Here is an 18,847-nt window from a genome sequence, read left to right as displayed (position 1 = left end):
GCCATCCTGTTCACCGCTGTCTTCACCATTGCTGGGAAGGGGTGTTAGATTTAGGATTAGCATTAGGATCCACCCCTACGTCAGCGCAAAACCTTCTCCACCTTCCGATCGTGGGGTAGTTCCCTGAGCAGACCGTCCAGTTCATCTGGCAAAATGCCTCATCACCAGACCTCACCAACAGGCACCAAGACCTCGCCTGGCTGGCAGTGAGAGGGACCCTCACAGTCCGATCCCTCCTGTATGCCCAGAACATTGTCTCCACACCCCTCTGCCCACGGGAGGACTGCAGTGAGGAGGTGACCCACCTCTTTGTGCACTGTGGGTTCGCCGAAAAAGTGTGGAGGAGGATTGAAGGGACAGTGTCGAGGTTCATCCCCAGCAGCCGTGTAACAGAGGACCCTCTGATCTACGGGCTGTTCCCGGGGATGCACACCGAGACCAACATCCGGTGCTGCTGGCAGATCATTAACTCGGTCAAAGATGCTGTTTGGTCGGCCCGAAACTTGATGGTCTACCAGCGCACGGAGATGTCCGTGGGGGAATGCTGCCGACTGCAGGAGTACGTGCTGAGGGACGCACTCAAACTTGGTGCAGCCACCGCAAGGGCCCGGTGGGGAAGGACCACAGTCTAGGGTTCTTCTCCCATGGGAGTTGAGGGGTGGGGGGGGGGGGGGGCGGGGTGTATACTCCTGAACAAGTGTATGTAAATATGAAGTAACAGAGTGCCACCTGGGTGGCAAAAGTGTGGGAATGTAAAGACTGTAATGGAAACATTTGTAAAGGACTGAGAGTCATTGAATGGTTTATTGTACATAATTTTATTTTTGAATAAAGTATATTTTGTTTTAAAAATAAAACTAAGGGATTCTGCTGCGGGGTGGCAGCTTCTCAATCACCCAAGTTAAAGAGGTGGCTGCGGGGTGCTTCCTGGTAGCCAACATCAAATAGCGAAACACACCGCTCCCGCTCCTTGATTGGTGTGGCTGGACGATCTGGCAGTGCCGACCCCAGGCTGGACAGCACCTCCAGACTCCTGATGGAGACAGTCAAAACAGCAAAGCTGCGCAACGCCTTTGGCACCCCACTGGTGGAGCACAGCCACAAGCCCCATGGATACGATCGGATGGCTCAACCCACTCCCAGATCAACTTCCTCTTCCTCTCAGAGTCCATCACAGTCAGATCCGCTGATGTCACACCAGTGTTCTTCTCTGACCACTGCCTTCTGTGAGCCACCTGTCACCTACAGGAGGACGTGGAAGCTGAATGTTAAGCTGCTGACCCCAGAGAACATTAAGGAACTAGAGAGGGAGTACATGGGTTGGAGAACCTTGAAAGCCTTCTTTGATTCCCCGGTTCACTGGTGGGAAGCCACCAAGGAGAACATCAAGAGGTTCTTCATCTGCAAGGGGATCCAGAAAGCAACCAGGAGCAGAGGGAACTGCGAAAACCAGACAGGGTTGCAGCAAATTTTCCTTCTGCAGTTGAAAGAGGGTAGATGTCAGGGACGAATTGCAAGAGGTGAAGGGTCGGCAAGCCCAGCACTTTGGCACCAAAACCTCCAAGATCATCATCGATCAAGGGTCCAAACAGTGGAACAGAATAAGATGTGCTCACGCTTCTTCTTCCAAAAGCTGCAATGAGGAGGCTCTGCGATCCACAAGCCTTAAGGAAGAGAACGGCTCAGTCGCAACCTCGCAGACAGACATATTGAAGATCTGCAGGTCCTATGCCAGTATGTATAACAGAAAGACCACGGACACCATGGCCTCCCAGAATTTCCTGTCATCTGCCACACAGGTCTTAGACGATGGCAAGCAGGAACTTCTGGAGCAGCCACTGACCCTGGACGAGCTGACAGGCTCCATCCATTCCTTTGAGTCCAGTAAAACTCCCAGAAGCAATGGCTTACCGGTTGAGTTGTGTTCGGCTCTGTTGAACTGGATGGGCCCAGACCTGCTAGAAGTGTACAATGCTATGCTTCTGGCTGGCAGCATGTCGGAATCCATGAGGAAGGGCATTATTACCTTCATCTACAAGCAGAAGGGAGAAAGGGATGACATTAAAAATTGGAGACCTATATCGCTCCTAAATGTAGACTACAAGATCCTGTCCAAGGCTATCACCAACAGGGTCAAGTCTGCTCTAGGACAGGTGATCTACCTGGACCAGACCTGTGCTGTACTGGGCAGGAAGATCTCGAACAGCCTCACTGCTGAGGGACACCATTGCCTACGTGCAGGACAGTGGAGTGGACGCCTGCCTGGTCAGCTTGGACCAGGTGAAAGCCTTCGACAGGATATCACACACGTACATGGTGGAAGTACTCTCCAAAATGGGATTTGGGGAGGGAATCAGGAATTGGATCAAACTGCTCTACACAGACATCTGTATTGCAGTCCAGGTCAATGGGTGGGAAATAGACAGCTTCCCCTCCCCATCAAGTCTGGAGTCGGGCAGGGCTGTCCTCTCTCCCCTGTCTTGTTCATGTGCTGCAATGAACCCAATGCCAAAGCCATCAGGAAGGATGAGGGCATAAGAGGGGCAATGCTGCCAGGCAGTGGAGGGTCCCAAGTGAAAACCTCCCTGTACATGGACAACGTCACCATCTTCTGCTCTGATCCAAGGTCAGTTCACAGGCTGATTAGCATCTGCGACTGGTTTGAACTGGCGTCAGGGGCCATAGTCAACTGCACGAAGAGCAAAGCCATGCTCTTTGACAACTGGCCTGACCGATGCAGTGTCCCCTTCACCATCAGGTCAGATTACATGAAGGTGTTGAGGATCTGGTTTGGAGGGGCCAAGGCAAGCAATAAGAACTGTATGGAGCAGACCGCCAAGGTAAAGTGGAAACCAGGACTGTGGGAAGGGTGCTCCCTATTGATAACGGGCAAGAACCTGGTAATCAGGTGTGAGGCGCTCTCAGGGTTGCTGTACTTGGCGCATGTGACCCATCCCCCACTCCTGCATCTCAGAAATCACCTGAGCCATCTTCAGATTCGTCTGGGGATCCAAGATGGAGCGGGTCAGACAGGTCACCATGCTTCGCAAGGACAGATTTCCTCTACTCACTGTAAGCCCAAAATGATAGCAACCAGCTCTGCAGTATATACTGATAAATGGTTGGAAAGACATTTCTTTATTATTGACTGTAATTCAGAAATAAAACAGCCACACTGACATTCCCTGTTAAATTACTTTTTGATCCATCAGTAAAAATGGTTACATATCACAATAATTTCCTTAACATATTGATAAACCAACAGACTCCCAGGCATATCAGGATCCTTGGATTACCAGAAGAGCTACAGTGGGATATATTGCATAATCCAACAAACCCATATTCCTAGTGTGATAAGAACCCAGCACCCAAAACTAAAAACACTTCTTCTGATGTTCCCAACAGTCTTCCAATACACTTTTAGCACAGTGATCATTCCTCTGCCTCCTCAGCATGTTAACAACTTCAGCCTCTTCAATTGTAGAGGATAATTGTCCCATTTCAACCGGAAAGCTGAAACAGGACGATCTTATCACACTACAAAACGGTCTTAAAGCCTGAGATTGTATCACATCCAAACATTTTAAATTTGAAGATAAAGCTGATCCATAAACCACACAGCCATAATCAAGTAGAGATCTAATTAAACAAATATAAATCATTAACAGAGATTTGTGTGTAGCACCCCAAGTATACCCACATAGACACCTAAGTGTATTTAATACCATTTACTTTTGTCAATTATCTTACTGATATGGTGCTTCCATGTCAGATTATTATCCAGACACATGCCAAGAAATCCTACCTATGCACTTCTTCAAGAGTTTGACTATAATTTCAAATTAAGTGCAGGTCTATTGATCCTCTTTGTAAAACATATAACTTGTGTTTTAGCTACTGAAAGCTTAAAACACCATTTTTCTTTGCAAGCAGTTTGACCTTCCAGATACAGGTGTAATTTTACCACAATCAAGTGAAACATCTTGACTTCACACAGGTGATCTCCATTCAACTAATTATGTGATTTCTAAAACTAATTGACTGCACCAGTGATAATCTGGCGTGTCATATTAAAGGGGATGAATACTTATGCAATCAATTATTTTGTATTTGTAATTAATTTATATCACTTTGTAGAGATCTATTTTCACTTTGACACGGAAGAGTCTTTTTCTGTTGATCAATGTCAAAAAAGCCAAGTGTAATCCACTGTGATGCAATAAAACATGAAAACTTCCAAAGGTGGCAAATACTTTTTATACGCACTGTACATGATCTCTTCTTCACCAGTCTCATGTGGCACCTTCATCTGTCCTTGATAGCAGTGCTAGAACTAACCACTGCAGAATCCTTATTTAGGCAAGCACTCTCCTTAATCCCAACACCAGGTGTTTGACAATTGTGCTATGTGGGACAAACCCAGAACAAATTTAGCAGGTCAAAACTGGTATCCATGAGATGCGGTAGACCATCAAACACAGCGGTAATGTCTAACTCCACAATGTTGCTTCCTGTTCTATCCTTCAATCGACCCTGGCTAAGTAATTTCACAACCAATGGATTTCAGAGGTTACTGACCTTTTTTTATGCCATGGATCAATACCATTAAGCAAGGGGTCTATGGACTCCAGTTTGGGAATTCTTGGATTAGATCAAACCTTTGCTGTCTTGACACTGTTAGTCATTAATGATGGTGGACAATTGATGCGGTAATGTGAGGAAGATTCTCCAGGAATACATTTATCCACAATGAGGACATGGCCCAGCATTTGAGTACTAAAGGCAAGCTTGAAGCATTAACATTCACATTCAACCAGAAATATTGAGCAGATGATCCATCTTGCTACCTCCAGAAACTCCATGAGAAGCCTAACTTCAATAATTTCAATTCACTCCTCATGATATCATGAAACAACTGTGGGAGTACCTTCATTTGAAAGACTGTAGCAATTCACCGCCACTGGTCCAAGGGCAGTAAATAAACAATTGATACTGATCTTGTTGATGATGTGAATCAAAGTGGAATAGGTGGATTGCTAAGAAAAAAAATTTAAATGTAGAGAAAATTGCAAAAGCACAAACTGGAGACCAAACCAGATGACCTAAGAGGAGTGTGCAAAAGGTTGGTGGGTTATTTTGTAAGTTTGAAGCCTGCAAGAACCCTCATCTTGCCCTCTGCTGAAAATTTGTGGCTTTTGTGGATTGAAATGGAAAATTTACGATCAGATGAAATTAAAGGAGCAAAATGTTTAAGATAATTGTTGGAAATTGAGAATTGGAGAACTTGAAGCCTGCATTTTTACATTGGTATGTAAATAACATACAACATTTAATTATTAATTCAGTAAGAAGCCCTAAGCTGATCTTTAAACCACTTTCAGATGGACAAATGTTAGCTCGGAATGCTATTGTGAAATCTCTACCTTTTTGAAGATGGTGATTGCCCGGCACATGTATTACACGCTACTTATTGGTTCAGGCTTAAGTGTTATTAAGGCCCTGCTACATCAACAAATATTACCACTTCTGACCTCCTCAGTAAGGTCACTGAAAATGCAACTGAGGATGTGATGGCCTGCTCTGATTTCCTCAGGCTGACATGATTGGTTTAAAACAAAATCACACATCCTGCTATTGGGGAGTAGACTTGTTATTTTACTTGTAGTTTAACTTTCCTATGCTTGCTTGTATTTTTATATAATCATCTATATACATGTAATTTTTCATTGAATTTTCCAATAACTATGTCACTTGAATCTGGCTATTTTACAGGTTAATTGTTACAGTATTACAGGATTTTTTGTTATCTCTAGTCTGAGTATGAGACATTGATGCACCATCAATAACTCTCGGAGGCGGGAGGTGAACAATAGGCTTTTATTAGCAGAAAAATGGAGCATCTTGGAGACTGAGGGAGGAGCAGTGCCTCCAATTGCCTTTATACAGGGGTCTGTGGGAGGAGCCACAGGAGCAGTCAGCAGAGGGGCGTGTCCAGACAGGTGTACATAGTTTATCACATTCACGCCCCCTTTGTTTGAAAAGAGAGTCCCTACGGGGCAAAGTTTCTTACAAGTATATTTACAGGTTAAGTCTATCAGGCGGTCGAGTCTGTTGCTGCAATCTACATAGCACCGGTGGTGATTGCACTAGTGCTGATGGTTGTGCTGGCTCCGGCCTGACTTGAGGTGCCAGCCCGTTAGGCATCAGTAATCCCTCATGCGTGTGTGTGACGCCCAGTATGGGAGTGTCCTGAGGAGTCTGTGTAGGACTTGGTGTGTGTAGTGTCTGGTGGGTATATACATCGGTGGGTACAGGGTTCATAGTCACCGTGGAGTGTTCGGGGTAGGGGTCTGGTGCTCCTGCGGGTACCAGGTCGCGGACGGAGACCGTGTCCTCCCGTCCATCAGGTAAGACCATGTAGGCACACTGGGGGTTCGCATGAAGTAGGTGAACCCTCTTGACCATCGGGGAGTATTTATTGCTCCTCGCATGTTTCCGGAGCAGCACTGGCCCTGGGGACGTCAGCCAAGCAGGTAGGGTGGTCCCAGTGACAGACTTCCTGGGAAAAGAAAAGAGTTGCTCATGAGGGGTGGCATTGGTGGACGTGCATAACAGGGAGCAGATGGAGTGGAGTGCCTAAGGGAGGACCTCCTGCCAGCGAGAGACTGGCAATCCCTTTGACCTGAGGGCTAAAAGTGTGGCCTTCCACACAGTGGCATTCTCCCTCTCCACCTGTCCATTCCCCCGGGGATTATAGCTCGTGGTCCTACTAGTAGCAATACCCCTAGCCAGCAGGTACTGGCGCAGCTCGTCACTCATAAGCCCTCTATCACTGTGGATATAGCAGGGATATCTGAACAGAGTGAAGAGCTGGCGCAGGGCTTTTATGACGGACGTGGCAGTGGCATCGGGGCAGGAGATGGCAAAGGGAAACTGCGAGTACTTGTCGATTATGTTGAGAAAGTACATATTACAGTCAGTGGAGGGAAGGGGGCCCTTAAAGTCGACACTGAGTCACTCACAGGGGCGGGTGGCCTTGCTAAGTTGTGCCTTTTCAGGATGGTAGAAGTGCAGTTTGCAGTCAGCGCAGATTTGGCGGTCCCTGGTCATCGTCCTGATTTCCTCAAGGGAGTAAGGCAGGTTCTGGGCTTTCACGAAATGGTAAAGTCGAGTGACCCCCGGGTGGCAAAAATCTGCATGGAGGGTGTATAGCTGGTCGAGCTGCGCACTGGCACATGTTCTCCGGGATAGGGCATCAGGGGGCTCATTGAGTCTTCCAGGTTGGTACAGGATGTCATAGTTGTAGGTGGAGAGTTCTATTCTCCACCTCAAAATTTTATCATTTTTGATTTTACCGCGCTGTTGGTGAATGCAACTGAGCGCTGGTCAGTCAGCAAGGTGAACCGTTTGCCAGCGAGATAGTGCCTCCAGTGCCTAATAGCTTCCACTATGGCCTGGGCTTCTTTCTCCACTGCGGAGTGCCGAATTTCAGGGCCTTGAAGGGTACGAGAAAAGCATGCGACTGGCCTGCCTGCCTGATTGAGGGTAGCAGCCAGCGCGAAATCGGAGCTGTCACTCTCTACTTGGAAGGGAATAGTCTCGTCCACCGCATGCATTGTTGCTTTGGCAATGTCCCCTTTAATGCACTGAAGGCTGCGCGGGCCTCGGCTGAGAGGGGAAATGTGGTGGACTTGATCAGGGCCGGGCCTTGTCTGCGTAGTTAGGGACCCATTGGGCGTAATAGGAAAAGAAACCCAGCCACCGTTTGAGGGATCTGAGGGTGGTGGGAAGAGGGAGTTCCAACAGGAGGCGCATACGTTCGGGGTCAGGGCCAATGACCCCATTCTCCATGACATACCCAAGGATAGCAAGTCGGGTGGTTCCGAACACACGCTTGTCCCTGTTATAGGTAAGGTTAAGAGCTTTGGCTGCTTGGAAAAATCATTGGAGGTTGGTGTCGTGATCTTGCCAGTTGTGACTGCAGATGGTGATGTTATCTGGATATGGGAACGTGGCCTTCAGTTGGCAGTGGTCCACCATCTGGTCCATTTCCCTCTGGAAGACAGAGACACCATTTGTGACACCGAAGGGGACGCACAGGAGGTGATAGAACCTGCCGCTCACCTCGAAGGCAGTGTAGGGGCGGTCCTCCAGGCGGATGGGGAGCTGATGGTAAGCAGATTTCAGGTCAATGGTTGAGTACACCTTGTACTGAGCTATCTAATTGACCATATCCGCGATGCGGGGTAGGGGGTACGCGTCAAGCTGTGTGAACCTATTGATGGTCCGACTATAGTCCATGACCATCCTACTTTTCTGCCCGGTCCGAACAACGACCACCTGGGCCCTCCAAGGACTTGTACTTGGCTCAATGATCCCCTCCCTGAGTAGCCGCTGCACCTCCGACATAATGAAGGCCCTGTCCCCCGCGCTGTACCTCCTGCTTTTAGTTGCCACAGGTTTACAGTCGGGGGTCAGGTTGGCGAACAGCAGTGGAGGAGGTATCTTGAGGGTGGAGAGGCTGCAAGTGGTGTCAGTAGCGTGGCTGTTGGCATGGTGCTGGGTGGGATGTTTGGGTCGGTGTGTGCGTGTGGTCAGTAGCAGGGTATATGACAAAGTCCCACAGAACTGAGGATATAGACATTAGACAATAGGTGCAGAAGTAGACCATTCGGCCCCTCAAGTCTGCACCGCCATTCTGAGATCATTGCTGATCATTCACTATCAATACCCAGTCCCTGCCTTGTCCCCATATCCCTTGATTCCCCTATCCATCAGATATCTATCTAGCTCCTTCTTGAAAGCTTCTTGATATCTGACAGTGATTGGTGGGTGGGCCCGTCATACTCCATTGTCACACTTTTCGGGTGGCTCTGGAAGTCGAGCTCCAATAGCACAGAGGAGTCCGCAGCGTTGCACCGTGTCTGGGTGAATAAAACTCGTGCTGCCCATGTCAAACAGGCAGCTAATCCTGTGCCCCTCCACCAGGATGTCCATCATTGACCTTGCAAGCTGGTGTGGAGCACTTTGGTCGAGGGTCACGGAGGCCAGAGTTGAATCGCCGTCTTGGTGCCCGGTAAGCACCCATGGGTTGGAGCAGGGCGAGTTGGTGCCGACAAAGATGGCCGCCCCCATGCCTCGCACGCGGCGCTGCTCGACCCCACTCATGGTTTGGACTTACAGGCCTTGGTGAAGTAGCCCTTCTTTCCGCAGCTGGGGCAGGTAGCTTCTCGGGCTGGGCAGCGTTTTCAGGGGTGCTTCTCGAGTCCGCAGAAGTAACACTGTGCGGACTTGCGACTGGCAGCAGCCATGGTCGACTCGCCGGCGGGTTGTGGGGACTTCACGGACTCGCGACTGGCAAGAGCCGAGGTCGATTCGCCGGTGGGTTGTGGGGTCTGCAGCGTCCATGGGGCCAGCGGGAGATCGCGCGCCTGGACAGCATCAGCATCGTGCAGAGCAGTCTCCGAAATGTCAGCAAGCTCGATCACCGAATGTAAGGTAAGATCCAGCAGCCACTGGTGCACGTACACTGACCTGATCCCTGTAACGAACGCATCTCTTATTAGCAGTTCCGCATGCTGTTCCGCCGTCAGTCCCCTGCAGTCGCAGGCCTGCACGAGTGTCTTTAGGGTTCTGACAAACTCAGCGCTCAACTCTCTGGCCCACTGCCACCGTGTCACTAAGCGATGTCTTGCATAGACGGTGTTCACCGGCTGCCGGTATTGTCTTTTGAGGGCATCCATCGCACCCTGGTAGTCCGTTTGGTCTCTGATCATGGAGTAAAGCCTTGCACTGACTCTGGAGAGGAGAACCCTGCGCAATGTGGCATGGTTGGTCACGTGAATCTCCACCAGGTACGATTCGAAGCATGCTAGCCAGAGTTTGAAAGTGTCACCGGCTTCCTGGGATTGAGGATCAAGATGCAATCTGTCAGGTCGTAAAATGCTCTCCATGTTTTAAAATTGCTGCTAATAAAATTACCATCAATAACTCTCAGAGACGGGAGGTAAACGATAGGCTTTTATTAGCAGCAAAACGGAGCACGGCATCTCGGAGACTGAGGGAGGAGCCACAGGAGCAGTCAGCAGAGGGGCGTGTCCAGACAGGTATACATAGTTTACCACAGACATCCACAACTGCTCTTTCTTTTTTCTTTTCTTTGTTCCCTTGGATCCTCTCTCATTTATTTTTCGTTCGTGTAACATTTAATAAAATGGCCATCAGCAACAAGTTTTATGCCTCCTTCTTGTCTTCCAAAGATCCTTTGGATTGGGTGTAGTGCTAGGTGGACAAGAGTCTTCACTTTAATTCCCATTGATGTCAACTCTTTTAGGACTCCTTGATATCACTAAGTCAAACATTACCATAACATTAAAGTTGACTATTTTTATCTTGCCTCTCTAATTCAGCTTGTTGTTCATGTTTGAACCAAGTCTGGGATGAAGTGTGTGGGCAGGTAGTGCTTGTGGAACCCAACTGGTGTTGGTGATCAAGTAATTGGAAATTGCCACTTTTGCTGCACTGCCAGCACCATTTTCTATTGCTTCACTGGTACTTTACAATAGATAGATGAGTTTATGAAGTGCTTTTGCCATTTTACAATAAGTGAGTTGTACTTATTGGATCAGGCAAAATTCATCAGAATTCTAGTCCTGATCAGGGCACCATTATAAGGGAACTAAGGCTGTAGAATGGGCATTGCAGTACTAAATTTGGATCTCCAACCTGCACTCCTTTGTGGTTTGATTCCCTAACACAGGTGTGTCACACCTTTAAGATTGAAAAAAAAATTCTAAGATCTTCGTGGAATTGTTAGGGGAAAAAAAGGATTTCATTTTAAAAGGAAGATTTAGAGGAATCACAACAAAGCTAAGGCATTGATGTTTTGAGGAAATATTTAAATGTAGTTGGAGGTATTGAGACAGAGGATGAAGTAGGCGTTGCCAGTTAGAAAGTGGCCAATGAATGGATTAAATGGGGAATATTACCAAAATACCATGCTGGGGGTAAGTTTAAATTATTTTCACCCCGGGTTTAGGCAACAAAGACAATATGCATGTTTTTTTGTGTTAGAGAGCATAGCCAACATTGGATGAAAGAAGTTTGATGGGAGTGTAGTTCAGTGCAAGATATAGGGTGATTTAAATACCAATTAAAAATACAAACCTGCATTTCTCATTGTTATTTTTCTTTAAAAATAGTTCCTTATAATCACTAATTCCTGTTGACTAAAGTTCTTTGAAATATAGTTATACATGACAAATATATAATATATACAAATATGTAAAATTGTACTGATTAGTAATATGTAATTACTTACATATTCCAAATCAGTACAAGTTTTCTACAAGTAAATTTACTAGTGGAAACTTGGTATTGATTTGTTCCTGAACAACTGACAAATCATTTGATACTTGAACCAAGTAGATCTACCAGAGTCCGTTATAATGGGGGCCAGGTCCCATTGCCCTTGTAAGAAAGGCTGCACGGTTGGACCTTGTCAAACTTCAGCACAGCACTTAATCAACTTTTAGTATCGGGTGTTGAAAGCTTAGGCAACTGACCTGGGTCCCATAATAAACAATTAGATTTGGAAAATACTCAGGGAAATCTCAATAGTTTAATTTGGAGAATTAAAAGGCCAAGTGGCTAGTGGTCTTATATACTGCACTTGCTTAGTACGTTAGACGGTTATTGCACATATTCAGTTAGATCCAAAGCCAATACAATTATACAGAGTTTGTACCTCTGGAGAACTATGTCCAGTTCACACAATTATCATTTCTCTGATAACCTCTTTAATGTGCACCAGATAAACATGCATTCTCATCCCATTGCCCATCATTGATTCTCTTGGGCAATCTCTATGATTGACTCCTTCTTTAAAAAGCAAGAGGGATGTGGTTCTGGTGCTAAAAGTATTTTGTGATATTTTTAAAAATGTCTAATTTCCTGTTATTAAGGTACTTGAGAGCCATTATGCTGTTCCTTTTCAATTAAACAGTTTGAAGTGAACAACTTAAAACTAAAATTAGTTTCCTGCATGGCTCTTGCCATAAATAAGAAATACATGTACTCAGCATATAATACTTGTGTCTATTTCTTATCCAGTTAAATTGCATTTCAGCACATCAGCTGTAACTATATTGTTGACTGAGCTTTCAGGCCTTCTCAGCAAAAGAGTATATCTCTTGTTTTCAATCTATGAGTAATAATCAGAATATACACTTCCTCTCACCTTCTGTTCATAGTAGATATAATACATATTGGGAGGGCTGGATGGGCAATGTTGTAAACTATAAGATAAACTGTTATCACACATAGTCAGGGATATCTCCTCCATTTATGAAAAACAGGAAGGAGGGAGTACAAGTGTTGCCAACCAACAGTAGCCAAGTACAAACCTATAATTGTACAACAGTTTCTTCATTAACCCTATCCTGTCATCTCCACAGAGCGAGATAGGCGAAAAGCTACAAAGGCAAGAAGAGGCCTTCGCTGCAAGAATCAATAAACTGAGAAAGCTGTGAGCATTGAGATTGGAGCAGCTGCTGGATTTCCAGGAAACAACAGCCCCATAGGTGTTGCTGTTTGCTAAGATAATTATTCCATTGGAAAGTAGGCAAAAGTGAGGAGAGATCTCAAAACCATTCCTTGTTTTCATGAAAAAGCATTGAACATTTTGTTGCCTTGTGTTTTGTCTCCTTATGTAGTGTATGTTTACAAGAAACTATCAAAGATTCTCAAGATGATGCCAATCACATTTCCTGGTAGGATTATAGTCCATAGCTGTTTTGTTCATTGCTCAGTTATAGATATTAATAATTTTCTTAGTTTAACTATACATTCAGTGGAAATTATTTTGTTGTGTACTCCACTGCGCACACCAGCTCCAGCTGGGAGAACAGGCTTTTGCCCTGCCTCCAGAGCACAGTCTCAGACTAACTTACAATGAAGAGGAAACAACTGATTGAAGAGGAAGGGAGAGGAACTAGAGAGGCGCGATTCCTGTAGAAAGAATAAAGACAAAGGAAATAAACATTTATCACTGGTTTGTGCAAAGACAACAAAAATAGTCCATTCTGTTAGATTTAAAAGTAACACACACAGAGTACTGGAGGAACACTGCAGGTCAGCAGCATCTATAGAGAGGAAATAATAGTCAACATTTCTAGCCGATAACCTTCATCAGGACTAGAAAGGAAGGGGAAGAAGCCAAACTGAGGTGGTTGTCAGTAAACATAGGGGAGACTCGACCCAAAAGCAGAGCAGCAGAGATGACTTAGTGATGAACATTAGCTTTAATATTCAGTTTCAAAATTACAAACCACAAGGGGCCACAAAACAAGAGAGAACAGATACTAAACTCTAGGTAACAAGGTAACTGAAGGCTTAGAGCAACAGGTTGAGGCTGGCTGTTTCAATGGGTGAACAAGCACAGTGGTTAACAGCTGGGTTTAAATAGGATGCAAGTGATACGTTAGAAACAACTGGCAGGTGACTCCTGTTAGTTGGGTGGAGACTGAGCGGTCCTTGCTTGTGCAGGCTTGATCAGGTGGGGTGGGGGCAGGGAAGGACTATAAGCTGGAAGGTGAGAGGTGAACCTAGGTGAGGAGGAGAAAGAATGAAGTGAGATTTAATGGAGTTTCTTCGCCCAGTTGTTAATAGGAGTCAGATGTTGCTGGGGGTGTGAATCAGACCAATCAATGATAGCAATTATCCTGCCCACAGTATAGGAAACACCTCCTATCACTCATACGCTTCATGATAAATTTTACTGAGATTGTATCCTTAAAAATTAAGCTGCCATTCTTACTTACTTTACTTTATTGTCACCAAACAGTTGATACTAGAGTGTACAATCATCACAGCGATATTTGATTCTGCGCTTCACGCTCCCTGGAGTACAAATTGAAGTAAATATAATAAAAAATTAAATTATAAATCATAATTAGAAAACAGAAAAGGAGAAGTATGGTAGTGTAAGCCAGGCCCGGATATTTGGAAGGTACGGCCCAGATCCAGGTCAGGATCCGTTCAGCAGTCTTATCTCAGTTGGAAAGAAGCTGTTCCCAAATCTGGCCGTACGAATCTTCAAGCTCCTGAACCTTCACAAACAACCACTGTGAATTCACATTTTATAGACTAGCAGTCAAAACCACTGTTACTTAGCAATGTAACCACTACTTAAATTTCTTTGAAAATTATGCACAAAAATTTTTATTATTTAAATCTATTTACATTTAATAGAACTATAATCCACAATATACATTCTTTCTCCCCACCTTCACCTACTAGTAGTAAAGCAGGAATTCTTAATAATGGACTATAAAATCTTATCACCACTGAAGTCAGGCTAACTGGCCTATAATTTCTTGCCTTTTGCCTACCTCACTTTTTAAGAGTGGAGTAAATCTGTAATTTCCCAGTAGCCTGGAACCATTCCTGACTAATGATTCTTGAAAGATCTTGACTTATGCCTCCACAATTATTTCTGTTACCTCTTTCAGAACTATGGGGTGTAGTCCATCTTGTCCAGGTGACTCCATGGGTTTCAGGTGATGGAAAGTAAATTTTCAAGTTTGTACTGACATCCATGTCCACACTAGACTGGATAAATCCGTAACCAAAGCTTTTTCTCTTCGTTTTGACCCTCCGTCCACACTGAAATGGCGTTTCCCTCTCCTGAAAATGGGGCTTTTCTAAAATGCTCTCCAGTGTGTTTAAATCTGAAAATGCCGATTGGCCAGTGTAGTGTGGACGGGGTAATGGAGCTTTTTAAAAGCGCTGTCATGACGTACCAAAACAGATGGTAGCGGCAGCGCGGCATTTCATAATTTTCTTGAACGCAACCTCCAGCACCACAACAATGGCTGACGGCTTTAGGAAACTGTCCCTGAGCAGAATGTTACTGCAGCTTTGCAGTATGACAGAGAATTTCAAACCCCCACACAACCTAACAATTTCAGAACAGACGGCAACAAGACTAAAACCAGAATAGTTAGAAATGTACTCACCGAATACTTTGACCCATAACTTACTGAATAAATAAGTGTACTCACTTGGCCCTGTTTATGCAAGTACTTCTCTGACAATAGATGTGTTACAGCCTAATGTAACATTGTACGCAAATACAAGATAACACTGATTCAGACATGTTTTATACATTTAACAGGGTGCTTTATTAATGTATTGCTTGTGCAAACATTCAATAGATGCAATTGGCACTATTTCCAAAATGATATTTTTAAGTAGTAGCTTATGTTTGGCATAGACATAAAAACATTAAGGCCAAAACAGGAAAATTGTAAGTTTCACTTTTACTCAGGTAAAAATAAAATCACTTTTGCCCAGTAGTTTTATTGCACATGTTAAATACAGCAAAATAATACAGAAAGACATGGTAAAAGTAAAGGCAAACAAATGAGGTAACAGCAAATTTCACTTTTGCCCAGTAACTTATTGCATTTAGTGGTAGTTATCATTCCTTTAATCAGTAAAGAAACTATGGCTGTAGGAAATGTTTCCAGTACTGTTCATGAACTCCCTGTTGGTTGACTCCATACGCTCCAGTGGTTTGTTTTAGTTTTAAATCCTCCTGCGCAAGAGCCAATGGCTGTCTGTTGTTTGGCAATTTCCTAAGTTTTTACTAGTCTGTAACTGGACAAATGCGCTCCAAGTCTTTCACAGCGAGATTCGACACCAAACATGTTGCTTGTTTTCTCCTGCGCTTGCCCAGCAGGAGGAGATTTGCCCAAATACCTGTTCTAATGTGGACAGAGGTATTTTCAAAAACGCCTGGTGTGGACGCCTATCGTTTTTACGCAAAACCAGCACTTTCAAAATTATCCGGTCTAGTGTGGACGTAGCCTTAGACATAATCATCTGAACTACACAATGAACAATCACATGATTGCTCATTCATGTGCCTGTGATTATTGATGAGCAACTTTGAGAGGGAATGATCAGTTTTAAAATCCTTATGATCCTGAGATTATATTACAACCTGAAAAATTACAATCTGCAACATGTTAATCAACAAAGTTGTGTGATAGAGTATTTATTTTCCTAAGATGAATTATGAAAATAAAATGCAACTAAAATTAGATTAATGAGTGTGATGGAAGTTCCCACATTCACAAGTTGAAATCCAGATGTGAGTTCACATTAAGATTCACAACCCAAAATTTCAACTGTTCATTTCTCTCCATAGATGCTGCCTGACCTGCTGAGTTTCCCCAGCATCTTGTGTTCACTAATTCAAAACTCTGCTGCTCTGTACACAGAGGTAACCTGTTTGTGACTGGGTGGTTTTCCCTGCAGTGTCCTGCTGCGCACATTGCTTTCTACAGATTACAACAGAGTGGCACTTCAAATTCTCAGCAACAGCTTGTACTTATGTAGCATCATTAGCATTGAGCCAATAAACAAGGTTGATAAAGCGACGGGTTTTAAGAAGCATCTTAAAAGATGGAAAAAGAGATTAAGAGGTTCAGAGAGGGTTTGTGGCTGGGGCTGCTGAAGGTTTGGCAATTTGTTGTGGGGAAGAAAATCAAATGCTCAGGGGGCTGGGGTAGGAGACTTAATGACAGGGATTATCAAGCTGTGGTTGACTGCAGTGAAGACATTTTAAAAATGTGGTAGTTGATTATTAATTACAGATTTACAGAGTTTTTTGCAGCTATCTGCAAAACAACTCTGAACTGGCTGCATCATTGTGATTAACTCCCAGTTAGTCATTTTTTGACAAAGTGACCCTGTTGTAATCTTGCCCCCTTCTGTTCAATTTGATAATTGCAGTGATGAGAAAATTAATAGTAGAAATATTTGCAGATCCATCACTCTGAAACTTCAGCTATAATTTTAAATTCATCTGTTGAAAATATTTGATTTTGTGCATATATCTGGCTTGGACATTTTAATTAAACCAAAAATGTTTTATATTACCAGGTAATTTTATTTTATAAAAGGCAGAATTGTATACTACACATTTTTATACCAGGCTGTTTAGTCCCATGCAACTGTATTTAGCCTGGAAGATTGGCACTGCATGTCTTTGTAGCTGGCATTTAAGCTGCTTCCTAGTCTTGCCACGAAGATGTATGTTAAGGAAGAAGAAACATCCATTTCATTCCACCAGAGGTCAGTTATATATAATGGGGTAAACCATGCTGACTTAAGGTGACAGCTCTGATGAAGCTGTTGGTGTGCTAACTAGATTCTATCTCATATAGCTAGGAAGTTCTTTCCGGGATCTGCATCAATACCTAACCCTCACTCAACAGTTTATTTCATCATGATCACATTGATGTTCATTGGATATTTTCCCATATATCCTTAAAATATGGGGAGCCATTGCAGAGTTTTTCAACAATTCTCTTCCCCTACTTCCCTGAAACATTTTATCACATTTTCTCACATGCCTTATTACCGTCTTTTCTACCATCCTCTCATATCATCAAGGACCGTCTTCATCTCTGTACTACCATCAGGCAGGAGGTACAGGAGCCTTAGTTCGTACAGCACCAGGTTCAGGAACAGATATTACCCTCCAACCATGAGGCTCCTGAAACATCATGGATAACTTCAGTCACCTCAACTCTGAACTGATTCCATAATCTATGGACTCACTTTCAAGCACACAATAACTCATGTTCTCAGTATTTTTTAAATTTGCCCAATTTATCTTCTTTTGCAAATTGGTTGTATGTCAGTAAATATGTATAGCTTTTCATAAGTTCTATTGTATTTCTTTTTCCTGTAAAAGCTTGCAAAAAATGAATCTTAAGGTAGTACGTGATGACATACATGTACTTTGATAATAAATTAACTTTGATATTGGGGCAGTCTACAATAACCAACTAATTTACCAACCCGCACACTTTAGGAAGTGGGAATATCCAGAAGAAAGCCCTGTGGTCGGGAGAGCGTGCAGATGGCAGGAGCTGTGAGGCAGAGGTACTGCTCACTATGCCAGCATGATAAAAATTGGTTTCCTAATCTCCTACATTACAACAATGAGTATACTTCAAATATAGTACATAGTACACCCTCCAGCAGCCTGTGGAGAGAAACAAAATTCACACATCAGATTGATAACCTTTCATCAGTATGTTATATTTCATCTTTCTGTACAGTTACTCTAAAGTGTGTTAGCACTGAATAACTTGAGGATCCCTCTTAATTGAGTAATAATTCTTTCTGTGATTATTTGTAACCATTGGCATTTGATAGCTGGTAAACATTTCACGAACATTTCCAGCAGTTTTCAGTGTCTTATTTTTAATTTATTAATGATGGGTTTTGAGGTGTGGGAGGGAACTACAAAAAAAGATAAATTTGGAAAGATTGGCCAGAGTTAAACAATGTATTGCCAGTGTTTGAGGAAAATACAAGGAAGTTTCATTCAGAGCCTCATCATCTGATAAGTAGTTATTTGATCACAGTTGAATCTCGATGGCCACACAGTATGAGTTGGACACGTTGAGCAGAAGGCAAACATGTCCCCATCTGTGAAGAGGCTACTTCCAAGGGCTGCACCTTCTACCTAGAGCCCTCTGCTTAAACCATGCACTCAGGTGAACCATGTTCAGGTTTTCTAAGTATTTGAAAAGTCTGCAGCAAGTTCTTAAGTTACCTGATCAATTCTGATGTCAGCATCAGGGTATATCAAACTGAAGTGAATCAAGAGATGAGCACATTACCCACTCAGTTCTGATAAAATCATTCTACAACATTATAATTTGACACTTTGGACTCCAATTAATGTCAACAGAAATACTTAACTGGTAACATCACACAATGGATGACTGCAGGTAGAAAGAGTTAAGATATGCCCACTGCAATC

General features: G+C 43.9%; 1 protein-coding gene across 3 annotated transcripts in view; it reads left to right on the top strand.

The window, feature by feature from the left end:
* cabcoco1 (ciliary associated calcium binding coiled-coil 1) overlaps positions 1–18,258 on the top strand; it is a 98,564-nt gene extending 80,306 nt beyond the window's left edge. The window contains exons 8-9 of one of the 3 annotated variants that reach the window (XR_009507430.1): positions 12,456–12,581; positions 12,714–18,258. Coding sequence is in view for 1 of the 3 variants with exons in the window: in XM_059947370.1 (XP_059803353.1) it covers positions 12,456–12,530 (75 nt within the window). In the remaining 2 variants the exon portion in view is untranslated. Of the gene's footprint in view, positions 1–12,455 lie in introns of all 3 variants that reach the window. The other 2 variants (XR_009507429.1, XM_059947370.1) reach the window with 2 other exon arrangements.
* Positions 18,259–18,847: the final 589 nt, after the last annotated feature.

Source organism: Hypanus sabinus, chromosome 22 (assembly GCF_030144855.1).
Source record: "Hypanus sabinus isolate sHypSab1 chromosome 22, sHypSab1.hap1, whole genome shotgun sequence".
Classification (NCBI taxonomy): Eukaryota; Metazoa; Chordata; class Chondrichthyes; order Myliobatiformes; family Dasyatidae; genus Hypanus; species Hypanus sabinus.
Note: the sequence above shows the minus strand (reverse complement) of the source record. Positions and strands in the feature narration are given on the sequence as shown.